At 39.4% G+C, this 25,134-nt stretch overlaps 1 protein-coding gene and 1 non-coding gene across 2 annotated transcripts in view; one reads left to right on the forward strand and one right to left on the reverse strand.

Annotated features, from left to right (window-relative positions):
- Positions 1-14,558, forward strand: part of EPB41L4A (erythrocyte membrane protein band 4.1 like 4A) — a 117,731-nt gene extending 103,173 nt beyond the window's left edge. Inside the window, exons 18-23 of the mRNA XM_041472707.1 lie at positions 3,116-3,235; positions 8,603-8,650; positions 9,241-9,309; positions 10,170-10,280; positions 11,311-11,392; positions 12,427-14,558. Of these exons, the coding sequence (XP_041328641.1) occupies positions 3,116-3,235; positions 8,603-8,650; positions 9,241-9,309; positions 10,170-10,280; positions 11,311-11,392; positions 12,427-12,555 (559 nt within the window). The 3' untranslated portion in view covers positions 12,556-14,558. The remainder of the gene's footprint in view (positions 1-3,115; positions 3,236-8,602; positions 8,651-9,240; positions 9,310-10,169; positions 10,281-11,310; positions 11,393-12,426) is intronic.
- A 5,800-nt stretch (positions 14,559-20,358) lies between these two features.
- Positions 20,359-20,491, reverse strand: LOC121356396. Its single transcript, XR_005955554.1, has one exon. It is a non-coding gene; the product is annotated as a small nucleolar RNA SNORA13 (small nucleolar RNA).
- Positions 20,492-25,134: the final 4,643 nt, after the last annotated feature.

Genomic DNA, 25,134 nt, shown 5'->3' on the forward strand with positions numbered 1-25,134 from the left:
AAGAAATTAGAGACTGACCACAGGAATATTTTTAAGAACTCCTGGTAATATAAAGACTGAATTGTAAGAAGGATTAAGTACTGCTCATCATTTTTTGAAGAATGAAAGGGCCTTTACCTACACTTCCTCATTTCATGGAAAAAAAAAAAAAAGTTAAAAATAAAAAGCAAAAAAAAAAAAAATCAATTTTTTTTTGGTTGTTTTGAAGTTTTTCACGTTTTCAGAAATGGAAGATACAATGAAAATGTTAATGTTTCAGCATCTCTTGTTCTTAGGTGATCACTTGAAATCTGACCAGAAGAAAAAATCATTATCAGTGTTCGATTAAACAAATGAGCTGGAAGTCTGAGACTTGTTCCTTGTGAGCAGGTGCAGGAAAGCAACCAGTTATAATGAATTTCTGCATTTTGTTAGCAGCCATAGCAGGAACATAAGCTGGAAGGCCAGAGGCAATGAGTAACTCTCCTGTTTTCAGAGATGAGCCAGCCAGGGTTAAATAGGACATTATAATGAGACTTGCAACTGCTGTTACCCAAATTTTTGCTGTTGCATAGACTAATACAATTTATTTCCCTAATCAGGTCCCTGACACAACCAGAAAAAAAGTGTTTTATTTTACTGAAAAAAAATGAGCGAATATTCACATTAACCAAAGAAGTCTGCTTCTGGTCACAGTAGAGTAGAATATATTGTTCACATGACAAGAGATCACTGTGAACTATTTGCCAGAAGAAAACAAATTATCAGAGAAAACCAGAAATGTAGATGAGAGCTTCTGAAGGTAGAAAACTAGAAAAATCTTGGGGAAATTTTTTTTACCTGATCTCAGCCTTTGAGGTTTCACTCCATTATATAAATGTTTTCTCCGAAGCAGATGTTCATATGAAAGTGAAGAAGAACCTGTGATGAGCATATTTCAATCACAGAAGAAATGCATTTGTGTTTTCAGTCCTGTGGTCAAAATTTATTGTGTAGATAAAAATAGATTAAAGGAGCAGACAGTGTGTACTCAAGCATATTTTCCTTCCTAGCTACACTTAGAAGATGCATCTGATTAGAATCAGAGAATGACTGAATGGTTGAAACTGGCAGGGACCTCTGAGTGCCATGTGGTCCAACCACTGCTCCAGCACAGTCACCAAGAGCTGGCAGTCCAGGATCACTCCCACACAGCTTTTCAGTATCTCCAAGGATGGAGATGCCACCACATATCTGGGCAGCCTGTGCCAGTGCTCAGTGAAAAGTTTGAAGGAAAACTGTAATGTGCTTTCAGTACAAGGGCAACAGTTTTTATTCAAAAGTACCTTTAAATAGAAATTTAGGATTCGAACTAAATTTCTTTCAGCATTTTTTTTGTCACTTCTGTCACCAAAACCCTAAAAAATATGCCCCAAAATTATTAGAATTTGAACACTGCATTCAAGTAATTTATTTAATGTAGAGATTGTGGTACCTTGGTCATCTTTTACCATGATAAATGTGAGCATATTACCTTTCTTTGCAACTGCAAAATGTATGTTTTTCATGTCTCCATCTAGTAAGTTCTGCTGTGGTGCAGCAGTACTCTGAGTTTTGCTGATACTACTTGTTTTAATAGCTGCACTGCTAACTTTATATATTTAGATCTTCAGTATTTTTATGGAAGTGACTGCTGTGTGTGGGAGGCAGTTGGTGGTGTCTATACCATGTGGGATGATTGCTGTTTGCACAAATTGGATTATTTGGGATGAAAATCACAACTCATTACTTGTTGCTGTGTATGTCTTTCTACTAAATCCTTAGATAGAAGTTTATGTTAATACCTGTCAGCAGATTATAGATTTTAAAAGATTTGCTTAGAAATCAAAACCTGAGGTTGCAGTCTTCTCCAGATGCTTCATACCATTTGGTAGGGTTGTGTCTGTTTACAGTACTTGGGGATTGAGCTCAAAATTCATTATGCATGTGAGAGAAGATCTGATTAAAGGAAAAGCAGAAGCCTGTGTAGCTGGTTTAGCCTGATACAATTCAAAACTCAAAGAGAAAAAGTACATCTGAAGTGAAGAGCAACAACAACATACTTTGCATTGCCTAGGTCTCCAGTGTAATCCTTTTATCTCTGTTGGCTTCTTTGTTTGTTGTATCTGTCAGTTTTCCCCTCTGGTTTCTCCAGTATCCCAGTCATACCATCCGATCAGACAATCCACACTTGGGAGATATTTTCCAGGGATGTTTTGAAATCCCTGCTGAATTTTAAAATCAGTACTGTGACCAAGCATATCCATTTGCTCCACCACCTTAGCACTTAATCGCAGCAGTGATATGTGCAACCTCAAAACTGCAGGAAGTATCTGTGGAACTTTGGTCAAGTGCTGCCTGGCTGCCTGGAGGGCTGTGGCATTATGGAATTACTGCAGCCTGCTAACAAATGTGCTGAGTTAACAGGATTTTGATATTTGGCTCAATCGGTAATGCATTCCATTAATGAATAATTGATTTTAAACAAACCAGCTTAAAAAAAAAAAAAAAAAAGAAAGAAGGAATAAAAGGCATAGCATGTCATTTAGATCCACACAAGCCATGACAGGGACCAAATCCTCAGGGGATGGTCGGGAAGGAGTACCATGGAGATCTGCAGGCATCCTGAACTTTGTTGCACGTTAGGATGAAAGGATGATTCTTCTGAGTGGGGACTCACCGAGTGGGTTTTCCTTGGATTCTAGGAAGCTGCATGCTACAAGTAAAGTGCTTGTGAAAGTTGTAATAGTACAACCTTGTAGCATGATGTGTGTCTCCCATTTTGTGCAGATGAGGTAGAGGGGAATATGCAAATGGGAAAAAATTCCAGATGTTCAGCTTGGATTGGGAAGAAGAATGCAAGTCGTGTGTCTGTTCTTAAAGGCATGGATTGTTACATTTTTGGCTCATGCTGTTTCTAAATAAGAAATCAGCGAGTTTTCTTTAATACAGCTCTTACATTTTAATGCAGTTGGGAGCATTAGTTAACATTTAGCAAGGTGAAAGGTTAAGTACAGCATTGCAGGAACTGGATTTTTTGGGGAGTGGGGCTGGGAATGCCCCATTGCTTCTCAGACCATCCTGCCCTCAGACTAAAGTCTTGGTACCTCTTTCACAGATTGCGGCAGGAGAATGACATGGTTGACTCGGCTTCTCAGTGGGAAGCTGTGCTGCGGCGGCAGAAGGGGAAAACCCAGGCAGATCCAAACTACCGGCGATCCAGGCACAGATCTCGATCGTATGTAACCCTTGCACCCTTTGATGTGTAAATTAAGGCTGTTGAATCGTGTTAAAGAGCAGGAGGAATATCTCCAGTGTGGCGGTGGTCCTCAGCTGCTGAGGAGCAGAGATTTTCACGGAGCATACTCCCACATTAGCAGATTTGTCTTTGTGGTCAAATTGCCTTTGTTTTGATGATTTGAATTTTAGGGCACAAATAATGCAGAGAGGGCTTTGTAACAAGGTGCTGAGAAACTCTGTCCATGACCTGGGAAGAAGTCCGGGATGGTTCTGTGGCTCATTAAACATTAGTTCTGTAATAAGTACAGTGATTCCTCTTTTCTGGGAAGCACATGTGTGGAAGCATTGAGCTTTTTTTTGGTAGCTGCAAAGATTTTTATGGAATACATGTACACCTGTTTAATCATATAATATCTGCAGTGGTGTTCCAGATGAAAGCAGCTGCTCATGTTTCCATGTCAAATTATCCCTTACAAGCAGCGGTCCGAATTATATTTCATCCCATTGTCAGGATTTCCATGATGGAGCCCTACTGCCAGGCACTGCTTACAGCCTGTTCTGACATGGTGAAGTTATCAGCTTTTGAAATTAATTTTCTCAAGCTAATGAAAATGTTGGTTTCCTTTCATTTACATTTTTCTTCTAAAATGGCCTGGTTTTGGGGCATAGACACTCTGTTTGGTATCACTGAAATCACATTCAGCATTGAAGTTTCCAGCATTAAAATCCACTTGAGTTCTATTTTCAGCTGTCCATGTTCCTAGAACTCCATTGCTGTCTCCAGTTTTATAGTGCAGTTTTATTTCTTTATGAGGAACAGAATTTACCTTTAAATATCCAAATATTGGAATTTCTTCTTTAACAGGCTTTGTACAGACTTGCTCGCTTTCAGCTGCGCAAAAGTCTTGTGTTATTAGGTATAATTGTGCAATGATATATTACTAAACTTCAGGAATATTAAAGCTTACTTGTATGGAATCCAGCAAATACAGTTGATTAAATTTGATTTTGGTTTGTTTTATTATATACAGTAAGTGCTGTAAACTAGGAAATGTACTTAGTTAATAATGGTTATGTTAAATTTGTAGCCAACTTTTCTTTTTTCCCCACAGGCCAGGGAAATCTCATTGTTCGGACAGCACGGGTTCCCTCTTGTGGTTAACTTAAATTAATAAATGGCTTTGATTTTCCAGCACAGTGACATTCTGAGTTATATTTAATTTAAACTACTTTTAGCAAAAACACATAGATGTTAAGCATCTAACTTAGAAAGCAAAGGTCCTAGAGGAAGCAAAAAATGAGGAAGTCCTGAAAATTTTGGAAGGCTTCTCATTTCCTTTTGCTATTATTTTAGTTATTCATGAGTTTCTCCTTTTTTTCACACTCACCAGTTAAAAAAAACCCCACAAAACTAAACAAACCCACAATGAAATAAACCCAAACTAATTTTTGAAAATAAATTAGTAAAAGGCATTTAACTGTTAACATGTAGTACATTACAAGAGAATGCCTTTAATTTAGTTTGTCTCGGCTGTTTGTTTACTTGACTGGATACAATTCAGAAGAAAAGGAAACATAATTCCATAGGTTATGGTTGTTTTGGTTTTAAATGTTGTCAAATGGTCATTTCAACTTGCCCATTCAAACATTGATATAAACCCTTAAATTTAGTAGAACAGGTAATTCTTTCACAGTAAGTCCATTATTGCATTTGTAAATGGAGCTTCCTTTCGGATATGTGAAGTAGTGTCTGAAATGTTTGTTACTGTGCCTGGCACTGCGCATTTCATTTACTTGATAATAAGTAATATTAATAATTTGTGGTGGCAAGGTGGTGTCTCCTTGGTCTTGGGAATAGAAGTGTTTGACAGGAATTTGACCTTTCTTTCTTCTCAAGGAATAAGCAAAGGCAGAGAGCTCCCAATTCTAGTTCCACAGGGTTTATTTTCAAGAGTTCATGCAAAACATCTGTGTAGCCAAAGGGCTTTTAGTAATTAAGAAGAATGGCCATAAAATTCCATGGCTATTTAAATTTACCATTTGTGACTCAAACTGAAATATTAATAAGGGTGCAGATGCAGGCACAAAAAATAATGTAGACCTTATTAATGTGTAGGCTGTTCCAGCTTGTGCAAACGAAATAAAAAATAAACAAAAAACCCCTATGAGATTCATCACTTACTGGGAAGTCCCTTTAGGTTTCTTGTGCATTAAAGAAACTGATTAACATGCAAATTGTCCAGAAGGTATTGATTCAGATACTGAGATAGGACAATCTGAGTTCCAATATATCAAAACAGTGAGCTCTAAAAAAATTCACAGTAAAAAGATGAAAACAAAGTAAAACAGGGATTGTGATCTGGCTTTAAAGATTTAACAGAAGAATTGCTTTGTTGTGGGCTCTCAAGAACCATACAAACATGAATGTCCTATGCAGTATATACAATACCTACATTTCATCTTACATTTCACTTTTCTTTTTGTAAGCTTTCCATCGTTTTGCTTTCAGAGGAAGGGGGAACAGGCCTTTGGAAAGAAAATGCCTTAATTAAGTTACTTTATCTGTATCATATTTCTTTATATTCTTTGGTGGGGAGCTAACCTGAATAAATGCTGTAAGGTTATCTCAGTATCGAAACACTTCTCGAACAGATGGAAAATAACTAGTTGCAGGATGTGAAGTCTAAGAGAAGTTTGGTCTGAGGAATTATTGTATTTAGCCCTTTTTTCTTTTTTTTTTTTTCTTCCATGGTATGCCATACTGCTAAATTGGTATTGTACAGCAAAGTCTTTATTATTAGTGTAATTGCAGGGATGGAAAGAGGGAAAATGGCAGAGATCACAGAGCAAAAAACCTGGAGCTGGTCACAGAAAGCAGGAAGCACAGTTCCTAGAAAGTGGAGAAATGAAGATGTCTTCTTATTTAACCACTCTCTTTCCATGCTGCCCCACAAATATTTCTTACTGTGGGTGAGGCTTCACACGATGCTTTGTGATACTTGAGACTTAAGGCCAGGTCCTGAACTGCTGTATTTCCATGAATAAGTAAAAGCCATGAGCTGATCAAATGGGTCAGTGGTGTGCACAATACCCTGCTTTGTGTGGGTCCTGGGTTAGGAAGCGACCTTGGGGCTTTGCTTCCTCGAGCAAACTAGGGCTTGTAATCATGACAAAGCCTCCCTGGAGAAGCTGGCATTTTCCAGGGAGCTTTTACATCCCCCACTGTCTGATTATTCAGCCTCAGAAGAGGACGTCTTTCCACCCCCAGGGTGACTGCAGGGTTTGCAGCTGCTATTTTGTGAGCAGGAAGCTAGGTGGGGGCAGAAATCAGTTCAAAACTGAGGGGTGATAAAGGCTGTTAAATGCCACTGAATTTACTGCATCAGGGAGTTAAAAGCAGCATGGACAGATGCAATAAAGAGAAGTAAATGCAAGAAGGGTGAAGGAGTATTAGGAGTATTGTAATTAGCCCTTTATTTCTTTTTTTTTTTCCCTCTATGGGATGCCACACTGCTAAATTGGTATTGTACAGCAAAGTCTTTATTATTATTGTAATTGCAGGGATGGAAAGAGGGGAAAATTGCAGAGATCACAGAGAAAAATACATGGTCACAGAAAGCAGGCACAGATAGCAGGAGGCACAGATAGAAGTGAAAATCAGAGAAAACTAAATGCATTATAATAAACAGAAACACAAAAATCTTTAAAAAGCTCTGAACACAGACAACAAATGGACTGTAAACCACCCATGCTGTGGCTGTTGCCATCATGAGAACTTGAGGAGCTGGAATGGACAGCAGTTTGTCAAGGACAGGAATCATCCTGCCTGGAAAATCTTGGAGCCTGAGGTGGTTATGGATTAATTAATTTTAGCCCTACTAGGGAAACACAAATGCTAGGTTGCTTTTCGCCCTTTGGTCTTTCTCTGGTGTTTATAAACCAGTCAAGTAGTATCTCCTAGTACTTCTGCTCCTATAAAATCTAAACATTACCATCCCAAAATATTCCGCCTTTACATCAGCTGTATAGTGTTTACTGCCCTATAAACGTCTCTGAACATTATTCCTAGGCTGAAGTCTGGAAATAAGCCAAACATGGAAATGGTGAGAGCCCATTTAGAAGTGCAAAAATGCAGATCTCTGCTGTCCTCCTTAATCTGCATCTAAATTTGGATTAAATCCCTCCTAAAACATCTTTGAATATGTTAGTCCTTTTTGTCTAAGAGAATAAAAGATCAGGCTGTATGACCTGATGGTGTAGGAGTATTTGAGAGAAACGTTGAGCATATTTATGTGTGCTGCATGTGTGTAAAAGTTGCATCCCTCATATCTTAGATAGTGTGGAACAGTCTAGCTGTTGACACTGAGCCTATATAATGACAAGGAAAAGAGTTATCTGATCTCTCCATGCAAATGTAGTTAATCTATTGCTCTGAATGGGTTTGGGTGAATTCCAGGTGCAGCTTAAATAACAGTGGTGCTTTTGCACTTACCTTGCAATATAGAAGCAAAAGAAAAGTAAAAAGAACGTTAGAAACATCTATCCTCTGATTTAGTACAAAATGCGAAACCTGCCCCTCAGGTTTGCTTTGCTCCATCTCTATGTCTGTAACAGGGAGATTACCATTTTTGGTACGATCTTTGTGCGTGAATTGAATATTTGCTAAAATATTTAGGTGCATAAGTAGGCATAGCTGCTGGTTTGATTAGTTTGTTGGTTTTTTTTTTTTTTTTTTTTTTTTTTTTTTTTTTTTTGTGTGTGTGTGTGGTTTTTTGGTGTTTTTTATTTTTATTTTTTAAAATTGGACACAAAAAATATACATAAATTGAACAGAAACCTTTTTTGGAGATGACCAGAAAGAGAGAGGCTGCACTGTGATTGCAGTGGAGCCACAGGTCTTTACTGGTGTCCACTGGGAATGGCTGGAATTACTGATCTGTGGCCTGTGCCTCCTTCTGCCCACCACGGACTCTGTGGGCCACAGACATTTCAGAGGGCCTTTTTCAGAAGTGCTATTCCAAAATGTGTTGTCCTTGAAGGGATAAGTATTGGCAGCAACTGGGCAGTGATTTGGCTTGGGGAATTCTGCTGTTGTTTATATTTTATGTACACTCTTGCTGAAGGCTGTTGGAACTGGAATTGTGATTGAGAGCCTGTCATTCAAGAAATGACTTTTCAGTTGAAATAAAGCAAAGAAGTTTAATGAATTTTATGAGATAACAAACCTTAGAATTGAAGTCACTGATGGATTACATTTATCATGATTTCTGTGCAGGGTCTTTGCTGTTAAAAGTTATTTGAACAGCAACATGTCAGATGATGGTTTTCACAGCTGAGCCTTTGTTGTCTTTGTTGATATTTATAGGAGAAGCCCAGATGTACAAGCTAAAGAAGAACTGTGGAAACATATTCAGTAAGTATGGTCCTTGTAGGGTTTGAGAGATGCTTGGTTTGCCTGTAATGTAGTTATTCAAATCCCCTCCACTGTCGCACTACACTGATTTAGTTTCACTAAAATTTGTATATGTTAATGACTCCTGTGTGTAGAAGATACTGCAGGTCACTGAGTGCATGGAATAAAGATGACCATTGTATGTAAATGAATTATTAAAGAACAATACATAATTTTAGAGATTTATTCCTATGTGGCTTCCAAAATGTCAATATCAACACTTTTAGCATGACACCCCATTACCCCTTAGGAAGATATTAAGCAATTTCAAAGCATATTCACTGTTTAGTACACATAATGCTCATGATATTGTGAAGCAACAAGATCAGATTTGCAGGGAGGTGAGAAGAAGGTGGAACAGGATGGGACATGCAGTTGAAGCAATCAAGGTGAAGTTACACTTATTTCAAAATAGGTGTCCTATTTTGACATCAAGATAGCTTCAGGGCTGACAACAGTTTGTTTTACTAAATCTTTTTAGCCCAATAAAATAAAAACTTTTGCACTTCACAGTTACTGTTACATTTTTTACTTTTCCTAATCCTTTACAGGAAGGAGCTTGTGGATCCATCTGGACTATCTGAGGAGCAATTGAAAGAAATTCCATACACTAAAGTAGAGTGAGTTTATGTCAGCTTTTTTTGGTGAAAATAAAAGCCCACTTTTCTTACTTTACTGTGAACTCTGTCCTACTGAAATACGAATGGGTTTACACGTAATCTATAAGATCATATCTGTTCCAAATACTCCTCTAGGATGGGTTGGGTGCAGATACTTAATAATCTTAAAATCAAATATTTTTCCTTTTCAAAATGAGAAAAAACCCATCTTAATCTCTCCCACACATTCATAAACTTGTCTGTCTGTAGGTATGTATGTCTCCCTAGGCTAGCCATGAAAATTTCTTATATTATAAACTACAGAACCAGAAAGAAGGGAATGCAAACAAGAAAGTAATTTTTTTCTTAAACTTCTTTGTTTTAAATATTCTGATCATCCAAGGCAGTCTTTAATCTCTGCAACCCCTTCCCTGGCTTGTCATGGGCAGCTGCCAGGGCATAGCTATTTCCTTAAGAACCAACATCCGTTTCACTGCAATAATTGCCCATTTGGGATTCCAAGTCTCAGTGCAAGCAGCTGAATGTGGCACAAATGGGATCCTGGGTGCATTATAATATACTTCCAAATACCACTATGCAGAAAAGGTTGATATTAAGGACACATAAATTATTGTATTCTTTATTAAAGTTCCATTCTCAAATATGGGCATGCCAGTTTGTGTCCTCTCCTCTCTTAAAGCATTAAATTCCAAGTGCAGACTTCTAAAAAGAAGCAGCAGCCCTTTAAATTCAGCCACTGGAAAAAGCCATCTGTTACACTTCAGTACAAAAAGCAGACTCTCAGTCTGCAGCTGAATTTATGTTTTGTGCCAAAGATCTGGTTTACCAACCCCCTGTTGTAAATTCTGTGTCTCTCTCAGGACTCAAGGTGATCCCATCCGAATCCGGCACTCGCACTCCCCTCGCAGCTACCGGCAGTACCGGCGGTCCCAGTGCTCCGATGGGGAGAGATCTGTCCTGTCTGAAGTGAAGTATGTGAACATGGTTATTAGCATTGAACTAGTCCAGTGCAGCCCAAAGGTTGTTTAGAGATCATGGTGGCATGAAGCTGCATAAAAGTGGTTTGTTGGTGGTACAGGGTTCAGGCAACCTCCTGAATAGTATGTCTTCAGAGCTAAACATAAATGAAATAATTCCAAAAACATTTTATGGTTTGTTCTTAGCCACAGTGACTTTCTTGATCCATTTGGAAGGAGGAAAACTGAAAAGGCTGAAATAAACCTGTATTCTTTACTGGTAGGTCATAATGTTGCTTAGGGGGTGAGAATCCATGAGTTGCTTTCCAGGTAACTTCATCCTTGATAGAGTTAAGATGTTATCAGTGTTAGGTCTGTAATTCTTTCCATGGGAACTCTAGTACAACCCCCTTCATCAATTGGTGGATCAGTCTTTCTTAGAAGACCGAAGAGTACTTCTGAATGGAAAAGCAACAGCCCCATTCTCAGTTGCAACAAGGCCACAAAAATATGCAACACAGTTCCCTAGCTTTTGAAACGAGCAGAAAGGTGAGCTGTAGCTGGATAGCACCCTGAAGGAGGTGTGGCACACTCATGACTTCATGCGAGACTTGTCTTTGCCATGAGTGTGGCTGGGCCCTGGCAGAGGTTGCCCAGAGAAGCTGTGGCTGCCCCATCCTTAGAAGTGCCTAAGACCAGGTTGAAGGGAACTCTGAGCAACCTGAGATAGTGGAAGGTATCCAGGTCTATAGCAGGAGGTGGAACTGGATGGTCTTTATGGTCCCTACCCAACCAAACCATTCTGTCAATGATGTTGTATCAATTTGGGCTGCTTCCAAAGACCAGGAAAAGACATGGATGGGATGGGTTATGCCCTGAAGGTGCCCACAGAGGACTAGCATGACAGCTTTCAGCTGTCCTAAGTCAAATGATAGAAGCCTTTCAGATCTATAGAACAGTCTGTGTCAGTTTCACTGTTCTTCCTCTGCACAGTTATAGTTTACCTAATTAAAGCAGTATCCATTTTGTGATACCGTAATTCCAGTGTCAAAACTGATCTGGTCCCTCCACTGCCTGTGACACGATCTTCAGATGGGAAAGTTCCCAGCATCCAACTGACTCAACAGGTTAGTGATTGTACATCCTTTTCAATTTTCCTTTTTATTGGAGGGACAAGTGGGGCTCTAGTGCTTTATTTAAGATAGTCTTTGTTTTTCAGTGAAAAATAAAGATGAGTTTTTTTTCAGCAGCAGTGTGAATTGAACTTTTGTATTTTACTTAGACTTTGTTTGTATTTCAAAATACATGTAGTTCTTAGTATATGCTCCTGTGAACACCTATTTCTGCTGCTGGAGAACTCTTTCCCAATCTGATGCATTCCTAAGTTGTATCTCTGCTTGTCACTGAAGGAAAACTGACTTTTACCACTTCTTGAATTATGCAAATGTGGTTGTGATGCAGTTGTAATCACATCATTTATTCATTTCTTTTAGAAGAGTTTTGTTGCTTGGGCTTGAAACAGTGCTTCTTTAATTTTCTTTCTCTTTTATTTTTTCCCCCCACAAATACTGAATATTTTTTTAAGCTATTGACATCTAAAAAGCACAGAACTTCCCTTTTGTTAATATAACTTAATCACTGTCTTTCATCATACATTACACTACCATATCTCTCAGTTTTGATAGTTTCATTGAGGTCAGAATGTGAGACGCAAATTCTGTTCAAAAGCACTCACAGGTCTTTATTACAAACACACAAAAGGGGAACCAAAAGATGGAAGGGAGAATTCCAAACACCTAACTTACCAGTAATGTTAAAATGTTCAGTGTGTACAAACACCTCTCTTCTCCCTCTGCCCCAGGCTCCCTCATGACTGTGGCCATTAATTCCTTGTGAGTGTTTACTTGCAGTGTTTTGCTAAATATCAAATAATTAATCATGGCATTTTCTGAAGAGGCAATAGCACAAAGGGGCAGCAGCTGGCAGGAGGCAAGAGGGGAAAAAGTTCTGTTTGATCAAATAAATGTAGAGACTAATATTCCTGATGTGTGTACATGAATTGCCATACCCATAGCCGAAGGCTTTCATAGCAAGTTAGCAAAATACAGTGTTTAAATTCTGCTGTATCTTTTCAACAACATGTTTAATTTATTCTCTTCAGAGGCAGAATGGATCTAAGGACAGCCTAATAGAAGAACCATCTCTGCTATCCACTAACAATGTTGATGGAAAACCCAACACTAAGATTGTAAAGACTGTACAGGTGTCACGCTTCAAGGTGGAGACTTGACTGATGAATTTAAGATGGTGAATGGATTTTGGTCTTTGGAAACTGAGAATTTGTTTATGTGTGCAAGCGAAGGAACTGAAGTCAACGGGGTGGTCTTTCCTTCAGGACACCTGGCAGTGCAGCCTGCTTGCTGGGAAGACCAAGCAATGGTTTTATCACCAACACCATTCTAGTGGTATGACTGATTGACGACAAGCTGCCTCATAGACAACCAAAACCAAAAGTCCTTGCAAAACTGAGAGATCAGCAGTTACATTTCCAAAAGATGAACAACAAAAAAAAAATTGCTGCTTCATGGTCTGCTCTGTAACTGAATAGCCTTGTTCCAAGAAGTGACTCTTAACTGACATGATCAGGATCAAGATAAGTAAAATAGTCATATTTTTGGTCAATTGTGCAATACAGTGTGATATGGGGAAAATATCTTCACAATTTATATGGGGATCAACTTATGTTCTGACACATAAGGACAGATAGCTCTTACAAGGGTTATTTTCACCAAGGACTATAACAGATGCTTGTGTTGTTGATACAAATACTGACTCAACCCATTTTAACTTGAAAACAAGACTCTGTAACATGCTGTAGCAGTACATTTCAGAGGTGATACAGACTTTGTTTTGGGCAGGTTTAAGGGCTCTAAATTTTGAATGTCCTTTTGTGTAGAGGAATTATTTAAATGAACATTCCATACCGCAGATACATTCCATATATTCACCAACATGTAGTAAAGCACACTGGAAACAGGGGAATATAAATTGACCCACTGTGTTAAGACTGCTTAGCAAGGCACTTCAGTGCTGGTTAAATGAAACTTGTGAAGTAGTATTTAAAACAGCTAGAAAATAGTTGGGTTTTTTTTTTGTTTGGTTGGTTTTTTTTTTTTTTTTAATCTAGATTAGCAAAATCTGTCTTAATATCTCGTATAAAATAATCTGACACTTTTCTCTGAGCCATTTCTACTGCTAAAATGACAAAGGCAGTATTTCAGGTATGATAACTATAATTTCTTTTCTATTGCCATGGTAGGAACACTAAGTTTTAATGATGCTGCATATTGAGTGGGTTATCTTCTCTTGTCCTAGCACTTCTCACAAATATCTGAAAATCACTTTTCTGTCTCCCATTTGTCCACAGTCAGCACATGGATGAACCTTCAGGGGTTGCTGACTTGCTAGAGAGCTTAGGAAAGTCTTTGTGTCATGGAAGTAATTTTTTGCTAAGTGTAATCATTGAACTAAGTACTGAATTTGTCAAATAGTGTCACAAACAGTTGTAGCAGCTCACGTGCCTTTGTACATCTGTCCTCTCTACACTCAACCCTCAAAACCCACAGAGATTTGCAGTGATCCTGTGTCTTTCAGTCCAAACAACACCAGGGAATGGCAGCCCTGTCAGAAAAGCAACACTGCTTGAGAACTGGAGTTGGCATAAGGTGTTTAAGTTACACCTTACAAGAGGCATGGGATTACAAATACACATTTTAACTGACTAAACTGGTAAGCAAAATGTTGTACAATGTGTTTTATTTTCCACTTTATTTTTTGATTCTTCATTGTTTCATGATCTGAGGTGGTCAGGTGGATGTTACTAGCCAGAGTGGCAGCCATACAGTTTGTATATTCCTATCACAGTATGGAGTGGTCTCTAGGTTGGGAAGTAGTGCAGGGAAGGCAGATTCACTTAACAAATACTTTTTTTGGTCATTTACTTGGGACAGCTCTGCTTCTACAGTCTCAGTGAACAAATGTGAGGGAAAAAAAGAGCAAGAACCCTTCTCTAGTAAAAATTCAGTTTTCATGGAGGTTCTTTAGAATTTTTTTAATTTTCTGTGGATTTAATTCTAGGACATTGTTGGGCTTAGCTTAAAGTATTTGCTCAGCTTTGTAAGTTTGTTAAATGGTTTCATTATCATTACTCCAATTTAAAGTGATTCTTTAGGATCTGTTTATGACCTTGTGTAGTACTGTCAAGAACACCAGTTAGAAAAAGCCCAAACAAAACAAAAAAACCCAAGCCAAAACTAAAAAGAAAATCCAAACCCAAACCACAACAAAAACCCTGACCAACCCCTAGGGAAAAAAAAACCACCATAGCAAAATGGCTTAATGGAGAGCATCACAATCTTTTGGAAGACAACTGAAAAATGACAAACTATACAAGAACTGGTTAGTGCCAGCAATGAAAGCTACTCCTTGTTCCTTTGAGGTGTTCCAGCTTGGAGCATTACACACTTGCTTTATAGTTTGCTGCTTTCTAATAATTACCATTAGTTTGCTACTCTTACCCAGGCATAGGTAAGTAGCATGTATCTACTACTGCAGGAGGATTTGTATTATTATATGAGAATTATCTGTACATAGTGTACCTATCTTGCCAGTCTTTAAATATTGATCAAGAAGGTTTATATCCAACCTCATGTTTTCCTGTGGGCTTTCATCGTCCTGTGGGCCTTTTGTTTGTTATTGCTGAATACCAAGCAAATCCATCAGCCAAGTGCATGGTATTTTAGTTATTGCACTACACCAGAAAATAGCTTCTAGCTAGTCTAGTAGTGAAAGGTTTAAATTCTCAAGTCACTAGAGAGTTGTTTGATAATCAAGCCAACTTTATTGCATTTAGATGAGAAGGTTAAGGAGAGAGCCCCAGAACTGAGTTAGTGATCTTCTCCCTGATGAGACTATGTAGGAAGCAGGTTTTTAGCAAGTCTGATGTTAGCCTGGGCCGCTACAATCCAGTTTTGTGCCCACAAAAGACTAAAGATATAATGCCTCCTATTACGTGTTTTCCAAATGTTTTGTTGTGCCAAAACAAGGCAAAACTTGCAATAAGGACATCACTGTCACCTAATAGTACAGAAAAGCAAATTTCTTTCATGTATGTGATCCTCTTTTCCCTTCAAGCTTTTCCTCAATCATTTGAGGAAAAGCACCTTTTAAATGGTATTTTTGTGAGATATACACACAAGTAATCAATCACTGAAAACATTTACTGTGTCACAGCTATGCCTTCCACACCTAAACCAGTTCTACATGTCTAAGTGAACAGCCTCTTACAGATCTGAGCTACACCTTGCCCTCTCCACTGTTGCTATCCTTCCCCAGCTCTCCTGGGGCGTTCACTGCCTAGAGGCAGTAACATTTGCAGATTTGGAGTCTGGATGTCAGTGTAAAATACTTGCACATCCTGATCAATCAGGCAAAAGACATGAGATACATAACAGCGTCAGGAAGTTTACCCTGGGGTTGAGTGCCATATACAGACCCCTGCTCACTTGGACAAAGGATTGTTATTTGAGGCATTCTCATCCTAGTTCTCCTGAATTGATCTCAGGCCAACGATTTAAATTTGCCTCTGCCTTTATCTCTTCTGAGACTTCCGTAAGTGCTAAGCATTGGTAAGTTATAGAACTCTCACTAATTAGCAACAATTACAACATATTTGTACAAATGTTTTTGCAAAACATGTATTTTATACAATAAAGAGGGCTTGCTAATCACAGCACAAAAGCACTGTTGTATATCCTGTACTGGTTCCCTCGCTTAGCAGGCTGGTTTCTTTCATTTGGAACTAGCCTGGACCTGCTGTTTTTCTACACTGCACCTCTTACCAGTATCACTAACTCTGCAACTTGTATTCTAATCAAGTTCATTATATTGTTGATGTTTGTTGCAAAGTCATTACCATTTAAGTTGCCAAATTAATTCCTTTTATACAGGTGGATATTGAGCTGAAGAGATAGCATGTTTTCTTTTGGGAAGATTTGTTTAATTCAGAACTCCCTAGAAAGGTGTTTGAAGACAACATACATGAACATACCAATGTGATATATTTGTTCCATGTACAGTAGGTATTCATGAAGCAACTGTGTGCTTTATTTCAAAATGAGTTTGATAGATGGCTGTGTCAATACTTGTGTCCAGGTTATTTAAAAGTCAAGTAAAACTTGAATTTTTAGGGCATTGCATGGTTGCCTGTGTGTCTTATTTACATTACACTAAGGAGCAAAGCCTTCAGAAACACAGATTCATTTGACACCACCATCTGGTAAAAACAGGTGTAGTACCAATTAAAATCCACTTGAGGATACAGCTTCTCCAGATTAAGTATTTTATCTTGTAGCTGGAAGTTGTCAATGTAAGGTTTGCATTTCCAGTGCACATCTATACCAGCTTCCTTTCTCACCTAAAAATCACCAGAGAGCAACAGCAGACTATGTTAGCTGTCAAAGCAAACACACAGATACAGAGCCAGTGTGGCAAACATTCTCTCCTTAATGTCTCTGTTTTTATTCCTGTATTTGTTCTCCTGAGTAAGAGCTGTGGTATGTTGACCTTGGCTGGACACCAGGTGCCCACCAAGCTGCTCTACCACTCCCCTCCTTAACAGGATGGGCAAGGGAATTAGATGGAAAAAATCCTTGTGGGTCAAGATAAAGGAGTTTAACAAAGCAGAAGCAAAAGCAAAAAAACCTCAAACTCCCGAAGATTTACTTTTTCTACTTTCCAGGAGCACATGGTGTCCACCCAGTTCCTGCAAAGTAGGGCTTCAGTACATGTAGCAGGTTGTTCCAGAATATTAATACCTCATCCTTTCTCTTCAGTTTTTATTGCTGAGCAGATTCTTATAGTCTGATGTTTTTTCAAGGCTGCAATCCAGTTAGCCAGTCATACAAAATAATTAGCAGTCCTAATGTTTAACATCGTACTTCACATTTACCCGCATTATTATATAAGTAATCTGTGACCCTTGCACACACCTATTGCTCCCTGTACCTCGCTTTTCCCTTGTTCTACTCCTGTATTACACATTAAAGCTTGGGGTTCTACATCTTTTTTAGTTGAAAGGAAGTTTACCCTGGGGTTGATACCAAGCAAGTATCTAACAATGGGGTTAGATACCAATTATCAAATCAGTCACTAGCTGTTGCTCTTGAGATTTTTTTTTTTAATGTTTTAAAAAGCTACTCCTGTTGGTCTTACAGTTCAAGAACAAAGGCCCATAAGCAGAACTCCCGAACAGATGGTATCTTCAGGGAATGTAATCCCTAGTAAAAACCCTAAACTTTCAAGTACATCCCATAATTACAAGCTGGACCTCTAAAAATTAATTACTCTTGTCTAAACCCCCTTCTCTCTTGACAAACTAAAAACAACCTTACACTTAGAATTAGTAACATTCAGTACTGAAAAATCACACATTGCAAGATACACAATTTAAACATTTGTTCTTCTGATAAACTATGTTAAGTCTTCCTAGAAAAATAAGCAGCAATCCCAATTATCTCAAGAGTATTTCACTCTAAGTTATGCTGAAGTACCACATGATGTAGCTGGTCAAGGTGATAATAAACCAAGCTTGCCATTCTCCATGTTGGATAAACACCTTTCCTACTCATTTTGAAGCCAGGTTTGCTGAATTTCTACTTTTAAAATTTCTACTTTTGCTCACCGCAATATAAATCTCAGCCAACCCTATCTTCAAATACTACAGGAGACCATGGCTTAAGTCATCGCATCCCAACTCACTCCTGGGCTTTGTTTCATCCAAAGGGGTGCACTGGTATCCCAACAATAACACAAAGGAAGTCCAAACTCTCTAACAGAAGCAACTGTTACTAAGGCTTGGGAAAGACAGAAATTCTGAGAACAGAAACATAAATCTTCAATTTTTTGTCTATGCAAACATTACCAGACACTGCCACAATACAGTTAAATGCTCTTTGTCTTACTACATGAAGACTTAATAGTCCATCTTTCAAACAGTTTTTTGTTTCTTAGGGAGGAGTGTTTCAATGGACAGGCATTGCTCTCAGGCTGGTTCTAACAATACTTCCTAAGGGAAAAAAAAATACACAATGTGAGACTGGACACATGTAGCACACAGCTCTTTTTAATAACATTTTCTAAATCCCCAATACTAATACAAAATTACAAAGATGAGCTTCCCCTCATTCTTTGGGCAAAAAGGTAAAATTTGCAAATCTAAATTTTAGGAAGCCTGCCCACAAGAGAGGCCTTTTGCCCACCTAAGCAAGAATTCAGATGGTAACTACAAGCTGGTGGCAATAATAACACTTTCCGGCTAGTGGGCATCAACAGAAATTTCTGCAGTACTAACTCAGACATATGACTGTGCATTAGAAAACACACTGGGAACAGTAAGCCAATAATACAAGATTTAATATTTTTTTGTCGGAAAACAAGCAGCAGCTTTGTTACTGGGCACATTGCGAATAATGGATTACACAAACTTTTCTCTTCCCAGACAGAGACTCATACACAGAGTGCCCACCTTACTCTTCAGCCCTGCAAAAGTCCCCAGTGCCTGGGGTGCAGAAGGTGCAGATGGATTTCACAGGCTCACTTCCTACCAGCAGCAGTGGTAAAGGATTCAGTGCATCTGTGTTGCTCAAGCAGATTCTCACATTTCGCTGATGAAACTTTCTGATTTTATTACTTTCAAGAGCATTATGGCCAACCTGGAGGAGTTTCATCACTTCATTGAAGATTAGTTACATTTTCTCCTGAAAAAAACCCCAATCCAAACAAAAGCTACAGTGATGTAGTACAGGATCATTCTTACACCAGATTTCCAGTACTGACCTAGAAGTTCCTGGCTTCAGAGACTTGGATTATGTGTCACACCCTTGGGTACGTACGTTACACAAATCACAGTCTCAGCAACAGAGAAAGACTTGACAGTGTACACAATTTTTATTAATACCTTGTTTGTACTAATGAATTTCGGGCTGACTTGCGCTACTCAGCTTTTCAATAGTGCTGGCTTTTCCAAGACTTTACAGTGAAGCAGTATCTGGCATATGAGATTCCAAGCTTTCTTTCATATTTTGCCACTCTTTTTAACATTTCAATCCTTGTGTTCTGAACTGCTCCACAATATCACACCCCTAAAAGCAAACATGAGAAAGCAAGTCCTTGTCTTGGACACGCTGGCCGCCGCATACTGATTTAACAAGCCACCCACATGAAAATTTTTATTTTGTAGCTTCCACTTTGTTCTTTTTGATATGAATACAGCCATCAGGCTGATCTCACTCTCACTGTTTCAGTTCTAATTTCTGCTCTCAAGTCATTGTGCCAAACCTTCTCAGCAGAAAGCCTGCTTCATTGTAACAGCAGGGTACAGGACAGAGTTGCACAAGGAATTATTGTTACTCACAGCCGTGCAATCAGCACTTGGTGGCTTCTTCCCACATGCCCTTCTCATGCTCAGAGACTTTCACCACACAGGGAGCTGTGATCCCGAACTTCCAGCAAAACACACTGGAAATCTGTAAGAAGCATTCCTAACATTAAGCATTCTGTGAGGAATCTGACAATATCAAAGAACACTTTAAACTTTCAAAAGGGCATCAAGGAAAGCCCAGCAAAAGAGTAGACAACATATTATCCAATACTGAATGACACACCTACAAATCTACAAAAACAAACCACAATTTTTCCCCTTTAAGAAGATTTTAATATTTTCTGTGTGTTGAATATTAAGCTGTAAATATATTTTTACAATAGAAAATCTAGAGGCCACTGCTGGAAACCTGGAAAGTTATGTACTAATTACTTGCAAATGTAAAGATCATGACAGACAGGAGTGCTAAACAACGCTAAAAGTGGCCATTATAATTTTCCTCTTTTAGTAACTGTCAGATTCTCCACTTTTAAAGACTGAAGAATAAAACCTACTACATAGTTACTCAACCATACTATTTCTACATGTTTTTTTTTTTGTGGGGTTTTTTTTTTTTTTTTTTTTTTTTTTTTTTTTTTTTTGTGGGTTTTTTTTTTTTGTCCTTGCAAAAACAGAGAGGAGGAAGGTACATAACCAGCTCCCTAAACCACTTTGAGCAAGAATTCCTGTTTGCCTTTTTTGACACCACATCCATTCTGGACAGGAATGAATGAGCAACACAAAGGCCAAAACTTCAGTATGGGAGCTCTACACCTCAGCAAAATTAAATTCACAGCTTATGAAAAAGAGCAATTAATCAGTTGAAAAATATTTCAAAATTCACAATTAAGTAATATTATATACAGAGCAAACATTTAATAAGAAAAGCCAAGAATACCATGCTCTTGGGACATCTTTTGGTCATGTTGGTGCATGCTCCGGCCACTGACCAACTTCCATTGCTTTCATCTGGGAAAGAAAAGGAGAAGACATATCTGGAAGAACGACAAAGACACACAAACAGTACAAGGAGTCTAAAAGGACGTACTAGAGGTAAACGCCCGATTTCGAAGTCAGGCACCGCCAACAACCACAACCTCACACCGCAGCTCCCTCAGCAGCCGCGGCCGCCGCGCTGCTCCTGGCGCGCCTCCCGCGGGGCGAACCATCCCTCCCGAAAAAGAGGGAGGCACGCCGTGCGCCGTCTCCTTCTCTTCCCGCAGCGTAGCGGCCGCATACTGAATGCGCAGCAGACGCGAGGCTTCAGACCCGGCCATCCACGCAGAAGGAGACCTGAGCAGGAGACGCTGCCCCGGAAAGGTGCCGAGGTGCGGACCAGCATCGGCTCTCCCTCCTCTGTCAACGCGGCGATGGGGGCGCCTCAGAGAGGGAGAGAGTCTCATCCTGCTGTCATGCGTAGTGCCCCGCCCGCCGAGCTGTGTGGTGGGTGTCGGGGGGAAATTGCCGGTGTTTCCTGTTCCTTCTGGACGCTCCTGGTGTTTCCGAGGCCTTTGTGGGGCCTCCCTGTGCCCTCTCGGCGAGGTGGCTGCGGCTGGCAAGTTCTCGGGGTTCCCTTTGTCTTTACACGGGCAGGTCACGGTGAGGTGACTGCACGTAACCCCCCATCCCCTGTACCTCTCGCCCGTGGCTGCGATACCTTCAGGTTGAATTGTCTGTTCCCAGCTGAACTCCCCTCGCCTTTTGTAAACGTAACCAGTGCCCTCAGATAACACACAGTAGAAGTTGCTTAATGAAGAAAAGGGCTGTGTTTGGAGAATTGTGCAAGGTTACATCACAGAAATAAACATGCTTTAGGTCGGCCGAGGATGTTTTGCTGTGTGAGAGCTGTGACCTTTTACCCTGCGGTAAAAGGTGCTTGATTTGTGGAAACCTCCACTTTGCTCCCTTGCAATATAAGAATAAGCAATGTTTCTTTTCTAAACCTGTCTCTGTGTCTATGTTCAGAGAGCCAAAATGGGCTGTATCCACCCCAGCAGTTTCCTGCTGTTTGCTCCACTGGGAGCACATGGAGAGAGGAACCAGCCTTGGTTCACACTGCAAGTTGTGACAGTGCTCGATATTAAGGCTTGAATGCTGGCAGAAGCTCAGGTCTTTCCTGACTTTGTGTTCACACATTTGAAATCCTGTGGGAAGGGGGAATCAGAGCGGGCAGGTACACAGGAGGATAACCTGGCAGCATGTCTAGAAAAGAGCAGGATGAGGCTGGTGCCAACTATAGGGAAACCTGTACAACTCTCCTACCTGCCTTGCTCTGGTGGATTAAGCTATCATCTAACAAAAAATTCTACAACGTTACTGATTCCCACATTTATAAATCCCAAAGTCCATAACTTTCTGTGGGTGAAACACAAGCTGTCAGGTGCAAGTTGGAATCTCTGTGCAGTTCATGTCTGTGTGCCTGCTTCTTTGCTTGTGGAGTGGTCAGCGTTTTCTGGTACTCTATAGGGTTTCATGTTCTTTGCTGGAATCCATCTTGCTCTGCTTCTTGGGGCTGCTGTGGTCTGCTTCCTTCTTTTGGCTCCTCCTTACCTGGGAATATCAAAGGAAGCACACAGTGTCCGGAAATCAGAGTTGCCAAGTCATTTCTGCAGAACAGCCTGGAGTGTGATGCCTTAGCTAAATTACAGGAGGTTATGAGAAGGCTGCCTAGTGCCCAGGCAAAGAGACATGATTCATTGCAGCTAAGACAGTTAGGAGGAATAAAGATAAATAAAAGAAAAAGTTAAGGGGCAAGCAGATGTCATCACTTAGAGCTTCTGGGAAAGTCTTCATACTTGCAGGAGTGCAACATTAGTTTGCTTTACAGAAATTAGCTTTTGCATCATTATGCTTAGACATGTCTAAGGGTATATAAGTGCTCTGTTTATAGCACAAACTAAAATAACATCAACATTAATTTTAAACAGATTCACCTCTAATAGCTTTGGCTTGTCGTTTGAAATTCTGTTTTGTACATGAGGAAGATTTTCTTAGGTGTTGCCTCAAGCCAAACTTATGCATGCATAAAGGTCAGCACTTTGAGTAAAGTGATACTAGAATTCACAAGTAGTGGTCTTGGTGGGACATGGATGTGATTGTTGGTGACAGTCAAGCTATTAAATCAGTGGAGATCTGTTACTCTGTGTTGCTGATACGGTCAAGTGTTGATTTGCTGCTCAGGGACAGCTGCCTGGACAGAAGTTTAAGTCATATATAACTAGGTTTTGATTATCTAAGTGAACAGTATAGTGAGGAAAAAGCTTTAAATGTCTGTGACATATATTATTTATGCCTGGGGATAAAGGAGAACTTAAATAGCTAAAATGAGAAAATGTTCCATCTATAGAACACTAACTGCCTTTATGAATGATGTGGTCACTTCAGCTAAATCCAGAAGTTGTTACTGAGTCAGAGAGTCACAGAATGGTCTGGGTTGGAAGGGACCTGCTACTCCAAACTCTGTGCTGTTGCCAAGGGCATCTTTCACTAGACCAGACTGCACAAAGCTGCCCCACCAGCCTGGCTTTGAAGACTTCCAGTAATGGGGACATCCACAGCTTCTCTGGGCAATCTGACTATCCTCAGACTAAGGAATTTCTTCCTTGTGTCCAATCTAAATTTCTCCTCATTTAGTTTCAGACCATTGTTTATTGTTCTGTCACTACAGGCAAAGGTAAAAAGCCTGTCTACATCTTTCTTATAAGCTCCATTTAAGTATTGAAAGGCTGCTTTAAGGTCTGCCTGTAGCCTTCTCTTCTCCAGACTGAACAACACCAAATCTTATGAACTCACCCCTCAAACCCGTTGAAGTCTCTTTGAAGAGAATCCCTTCTCTCAAGCCTTTCAGTTTGGTATCATCTGTAAACTTGCTGAAGCAATCATATACCATGAGAAAACAATGATCAAAGCTTTTCAGATCATAAACAGGTTAGGGACATTGATCACACATCCTGTGTTTCTTTTCTTACTGAACAACTTTGAAGACAGTAAAAATAATCAGAGGCACAATTTACAAAAGACAGGAGATGATGCTGCACAGCTGGATTTATTTATGTTTTCAACTGATTCATTTAGTCCTGTCAGGGTTAGAATTTTCTGTAAAGTGGGAACATAATTCAAATTGGAATGACTTAATGTGCCTCTCTTCTAGATGATCACAGTGAATCTGAATTCCTAATCTCTGAATCTGTGATAATTTTATTTTTTTACAAATATTCCCACAAAACCAGGACATGCTAGATTGAAGGCACAACTAACAATAATTCTTAGTTACCTAGTAGATAAGAACAACTTCTTGAGGTGGAAACAGATATCATATTTAAATATGTGGGAGGTTTAACAGAAGGTTAAAGTGTGAGTCCTGCTGTGCCAGGTCAGGACACTTCTGTCCCAGCAGCTGGCCCTGTTGTTCAGATTATTTATTGTACATTTTGCCCAGTTAGCAGCTGTGAATTATCTGCTCTGGTACCAAGCCCTGTTGTAGCTTTGAGGCCTCTTATGTGGAATCTGAGTTAAACCACTGTCCAGTAGCATGCAATGGTTGATGTATTCCAGTTTGTCAACACAGCCACGGGGCGCAAGAGGACAACTTTGACCCTACAGTGATTAAGAAAGAAAAGCTGAACCTACCTAGTAAAAGGCATAAGACAGTCAGGCTTTTTTGTCTTTGAAGTTAATGGTGAGGTACTACTTTCTCTTTTGTTTCCTAAGCATGTGATCAATTATTTAATCACTGGAATTATTTTAGTACCAATTGGCAATATTTTTTTAAGCCAAATTATAAAAGGGCTAAAGAATAATAATTTCTTGAAGGTTTTCTGAAAAGTTATCATTTGGCTGGCTGAAAGTGCTGTTTGCACTACTTGTCATCCTGCCAAATGAAAAAAGCATGGGAGGGAGCAATGATAATGACTACACTTACTAGTTTATTCGTTCTTTTGCACAAATTTCTTTTCAGTCTGTTTAACCAGCTTGCAAGTGACACTGCAGACTTCCAGCAGCAAGGTACCTGTGTCTCTAAGTACGTGTCAGCATTTGTGTGTACAGGGTCTGTTGAGCTGTTTCAAGCCCAGCACTTAAGTGAGTCTGCTCTTAACAGCTACATAAGCTGAGATTTTTCCTTTCTGTTAAAATATTCTTGGGCATTTCCTGAACAAGCACAAAAGGCCTTTTCTTATTACTGATGTATTTTGTTGGACCTGAGAATATTTCTGACTAGTACTGAAAGAGCCTATTAGGCTTTAAATGACATTAACTTTAGTTTTAAAAAGTACTGCATAAATGATCTCTTCATTCACTCTTACTTATTTTCAAAGTAGAATTCAACAGCTGGCAACTGACATAGTCATAAGGGGGCTCTCTGCACCACCACTCCCCAAGAAATATGATATC

Source organism: Pyrgilauda ruficollis, unplaced genomic scaffold, assembly GCF_017590135.1.
Source record: "Pyrgilauda ruficollis isolate IOZ18807 unplaced genomic scaffold, ASM1759013v1 scaffold299, whole genome shotgun sequence".
In the NCBI taxonomy this organism is placed as follows: Eukaryota; Metazoa; Chordata; class Aves; order Passeriformes; family Passeridae; genus Pyrgilauda; species Pyrgilauda ruficollis.